The sequence below is a fragment of the Macrobrachium rosenbergii genome, chromosome 1, assembly GCF_040412425.1.
Source record: "Macrobrachium rosenbergii isolate ZJJX-2024 chromosome 1, ASM4041242v1, whole genome shotgun sequence".
Taxonomy (NCBI): domain Eukaryota; kingdom Metazoa; phylum Arthropoda; class Malacostraca; order Decapoda; family Palaemonidae; genus Macrobrachium; species Macrobrachium rosenbergii.
The window spans coordinates 41,665,038-41,671,037 of NC_089741.1; the positions used below are offsets into that span (position 1 = coordinate 41,665,038).

Below are 6,000 nucleotides of genomic sequence, written 5' to 3' on the forward strand. Positions count from 1 at the left end.
GAAGCCCCAAGGATTCAGACATTCAGATCCCGGACAATTATCTTTCTGCTGTTAAAGTGATGACTGACCAGCCTTACCAAAATGCTTCCCCTGGTTTCTTTCAGGTGACGCCATCTATACCCCAGATCAGGAAGACAGTCCTCAACAAAGAGTATGATGAATTCTCGCTGACTGAGATTGATGCAGGAGTCGCTTTTGGAGATATCCCAGTTAGTATGAGGTTATTCACAGTATGAGAAACTATATTACCCATAATTTTTTTTTAACTTTAAGTTTACCTTGACTTAGTAGTCATAGCCACATCTTTTAATTAATACACTGTCACCATATCTTTGCCCTTAGGATAAGATAGTAAAGAAATTTTATCTACCAGTTTTATCATTTTAACTAAGTTACTGCTTATACGCTTACATTTTATACTCTCAAAATTAGAGTCAAAAAGAAAAAATATAAGAAATCAAGCGGTGAAAAAGTACAATATGTGCGGAATCTTGAAGACAATAACATACGTATAACATTCCCTGGTAACCTAATGGTTATGGCTCACTGACCCCTGCCCTTCCCTTAAATTGAAATACAGATCCCTATCCAAAAATATTTCTGAAGAAAACATCTCTTAATATAAAGACATCTTTGGAAACTTCCCAGTCGTAGAAGAGATGATTATGTTTTCGTGTGCAGTTTTATGCCATCTCCTGTAGATGTTATGACGAAAATGACATAAACAATGTTTTAACCGAAGTTTATAACTGCATAAGTTCTGCGATAGTTTCATTAGGCATCATTGCTTTTACCCTTACTACAGTAATGAACTGTTTGAATTTTATCTATCATCACACTCATATCACTTCCAAATGTATATGAATGAATCTGCAGTTACAATTATATATATATAATATATATACATATATACTGCACATAAAGATATATATACATACATACATACGTGTGTGTGTGTACAGGCAGTCCCCAGGTCATGGCAGTCTCAGGTTACAGCATTCGGACTTTACAGTGCCTGGCTCATGGCACTGTTAACCTGATTTTACTGCGCTGTACCCGGTTTTAAGGTGCCGCAACCCAGTTTTAAGGTGCGTACGGAGCTGCAAGCGCCATTTATTACCATTATCATTATGACGTTCCAGTTCACGGTGCACCATCGGGAATGGAACCCCCGCCGTAAACATATATATATATATACATATTATATATATACATATATATATATACACATACACATATATTGTATATGCTTAATGTCACTGAATAGCATGTGACAATATACTTGGCTAGGGCCACAGGAAAAATAAAAGAAAGGAGTACCAAGCGTTTTCGTGTTATTTCAACACATTTTCGAGGTACAATGCTAAAAACACAGAGAATATATTGCAAAGTAAACATAAAAGCTGAAAAATGGAAACAAAAATATTCAAAATCCGGTTAAAACCAGTACAGCAGGTACAGAACAGCTCAACAGGTGATTAAAAAGAACACCTTACAAATTTCTCTAACAACAAATGCATATAGTTTGGTAGAATTGGAGGAATTGATTTCTGGTGATAGAAATTCATTTTTCATTATAATGTGGTTCGGATTCCACAATAAGCTGTAGGTCCCATTGGTAGTTAACCAATTGGTTCTTAGCCACATAAAATAAATCTAATCCTTTGGGCCAGCCCTAGGAGAGCTGTTAATCAGCTCAGTGGTCTGGTTAAACTAAAGTATACTTAACTTTGTACATACCCTGGCTTACATTCAATAAGTCACCGTGATATTTGATAAAATATTCAATAAAATTTCTATACGTTTTGTTACAATATAAAACTACTTTTGCCCCTACCAATGAAACATATGATTAAAACTAATAATGTGTAAAAATAAACCATTCAACATTTATCCCATTCTCACACTATGTGTTGTTTAATTCTTGTCTCCAGTCCCTTCCCACATTGTCCTATATAAAAAACACTTGCAATTCATGCAAGGAACCCCGTAAATGCAGCCATAAGAAACTCTGGGAGAATTTTTCATTAGTATGTTTTTCAAAGTATTTGAAAATTTTAAACATTTTAAAATTAAAATTCATGCAAAAACTTGGAACCTACGCAAGCAAAAACCACATGGCAAAATAAGTACAATCTGATTGTTAAAAGCCACTCTGATGGTTACTGAATAAGAAGTTCTTTGCACTTTTTGCAAAGCACATTCAACAAAATATTTAGGGTAATTTAATTTTTCTGACATATTAAAAATATATATAGATATTCTCGTGATTTTTAGCATTGTACCTCGAAAATGTGTTGAATTAACACAAAAATCCTTGGTACTCCTTCCTTTTATTTCCCATACATATACAGTATATATATATATATATATATATATATATATATATATATATATATATATATATATATATATATATATACATATGTATGTATATATATACATATATATGTATATATATACATATATATGTATATATATACATATATATATTATATATATATATATATATATATATATATATATATATATTATATATATATATATATATATATATATATATATATATATATATATATATATATATATATATATATATATACGTAGAGCGACCACATGAAAGGTGAAAATTAAAGACCAGGTACCAAGCGCTTTCATGTATTGCGTACACACTTCTTCAGGGTACAAAGTAAAATAAATAAAGAGAGACATAAACACGAAAACTTCACTAAAACAAGATCAAAGCCACTAACAAGCTAAACATCATTACTGAATGCAATCACTAGTTTGAAGTCAAATTGTCACATACCAAACAAAAAATACTTTAAAAAATACTTTAAGAACTGAAACTACAGTTAGAACAGGCTATTGCTAAAAGGTAACATTGTACTTCCCTACAATTTTATGAACAAGGTAACTATCTAATTTAAAAAGACCGAACTAATATTCATAAGTTGATTGTTAAAATGCTTAATAAAGGCAGATTCAATTATATTTCTCTTAACAATGTGGTTAAAAAAATTATCTCAGATGAATTTTCCAGTCTATACAATGGTTAAAATCATTCATATGTACAAATAAAGCACTTGTCAATTGGCCTGTTCGAATTGCGTAACGATGCTGTTTTAGACGATAATCTAGTTCTTTACCAGTTTAAGGGCATTAAGGATATGCAGCCCGGAATTCTTAGACTCGGAATTTTGTAAAATTTACGACGTAGTAATTATGTTAAAAATACCCAAAGTTTTAATCGACAAATCTTACAGAAAGCTAGAAACATTTTTTATTCCAATAACAATAGGGAGCCTTTGGTGAGAGAAAATATTTGACACTTCCATATAACGTAAATCTTTGTTTCATTAAAAATTACTGAAAATTTTCAAGATAACTGTTGTTTACAAGAATTCAGGACACTTCAGAATATCATTGTTCTTAACTCCCAAAACAAATTAATGGCTGTATTTACACGATTCCTTGTGCTGGATGTAGTAATAAATACCTTGGTCAAACTGGTAAAGAACTAGATTATCGTCTAAAACAGCATCGTTACGCAGTTCGAACAGGCCAATTGACAAGTGCTTTATTTGTACATATGAATGATTTTAACCATTGTATAGACTGGAAAAATTCATCTGAGATAATTTTTGTAAACCACATTGTTAAGAGAAATATAATTGAATCTGCCTTTATTAAGCATTTTAACAATCAACTTATGAATATTAGTTCGGGTCTTTTAAATTAGATAGTTACCTTGTTCATAAAATTGTGGGAAGTACAATGTTACCTTTTAGCAATAGCCTGTTCTAACTGTAGTTTCAGTTCTTAAGTATTTTTAAAGTATTTTTTGTTTGGTATGTGACAATTTGACTTCAAACTAGTGATTGCATTCAGTAATGATGTTTAGCTTGTTAGTGGCTTTGATCTTTGTTTTGTGAAGTTTTTCTTGTTTATGTCTCTCTTTATTTATTTTACTTTGTACCCCAAGAAGTGTGTAATACACGAGTGCTTGGTACCTGGTCTTTAATTTTCACCTTTCATGTGGTCAGTCTTACGTATATATTTGTCACGTGCAGTTTGTGACTTATTGCTGATATATATCTGTAAATATATTTATATGTATAATACATATATTTATATATATATATATATATATATATATATATATATATATATATATATATATAATATATATATATATGTAAAATATGTATCTTTATACATATATATATAATATATATATATATATGTATCTTTATACATATATATATATATATATATATATATATATATATATATATATATATATATATATATATATATATATATATATATATATATATATATATATATATATATATATATATATATATATATATATATATATATATTATATATATATATATATTATATATATATATATATATATATATATATATATATATATATATATATATATATATATATATATATATATATATATATATATAAATATATATATATATATATATATATATATATATATATATATATATATATATATATAATTTTTATATATATATATATATGTATGTATATATATATGTATAAAGATACATATATTTTATATATATACACATTATATACATATATAGAAGGAAGTCTGCATATTTTTCACCAGAAACTGATGAATGAGAATCGGAAAAAACTCCGTCGGTAAGACGAAACCTGCAAGAAACTTAGTGATGCCACTAAAGTAATTGCTTTTAACGAAAATTGTAAAGAGAAAAACTATGCTCTAAAAGTATATCTATATCAATATATATCTATATATATTGATATATATATCTTTATACATATATGTCTATATTATATATATATCTATATAAACCTGTATATATATCTATATATCTGTACCTATATCTATCTATCTATACATATATATACATATATAAATATACATATACATATATTAATACATACATATGTATATATACTGTACATACATATACATATATACATATACTGTGTATATGTGTATATATATATATATATATATATATATATATATATATATATATATATATATATATATATATATATATATATATATATATGGCAGAGTAAAGTCCACAATGAAATTCTGTTACAGAACATGGTATAGTAGCAATATATGGAGCCAGACTCATAGCTTTAGGGTCCAACAGCAGTTGGACATAAGCTCCAAGCTCTGTACATATATATATATATATATATATATATATATATATATATATATATATATATATATATTATATATATATATATATATATATATATATATATATATATATATATATATATATATATATATATATATATATATATATATATATATATATATATTTCTAATATAAGTACTATGTTTCTGTAACAGAATTTCATTGGTGACTTTACGTTTCATTATGATAAGTACTACACAGTACTTTTATACTTATACTATATATATATATATATATATATATATATATATATATATATATATATATATATATATATATATATATATATATATATATATATATATATATATATATATATATATATATATATAATACATATATAATAAATATATATGTATATATATAATATATATACAGGGTTCCCATTTTTACGCAGGTATAGGTTCCTGAACCTAACGTGGAAATGCAAAAATCCCCTATAAAAATGCTTAGAGCTGGCTTATAACTGCCAAATAACTTGTACCCCTTAAACTAAAATGCTTATAACTGCCTGTTTTAACATTTCACTGCTTAATTTGACCGTTCAAACAAAAATGTACCTTAAATTATCATACCAAAACAATTTAATATTTTGATTTTGAAATTATATGTACTGTACGTCATCCTGTGGTGTCCTCACCATCTTCCATAAATTTATTAAAAATTTCTTGCACCATCATTCTCTGTACTTTAATGAAAAAATACTGCAAAATACCTATAACACGTTATTTCCCTTACAGAATCCAATTACACTGTTGATCTA

General features: G+C 26.6%; 1 protein-coding gene across 2 annotated transcripts in view; it reads left to right on the forward strand.

Moving 5' to 3' along the window:
- The window catches only part of LOC136856676 (neprilysin-like), a 35,129-nt gene that overhangs the window by 16,113 nt on the left and 13,016 nt on the right, over positions 1–6,000 (forward strand). For both annotated transcript variants that reach the window (XM_067080949.1, XM_067081026.1), the window contains exon 9: positions 105–209. In XM_067080949.1, coding sequence (XP_066937050.1) covers positions 105–209 — 105 coding nt within the window. The remainder of the gene's footprint in view (positions 1–104; positions 210–6,000) is intronic.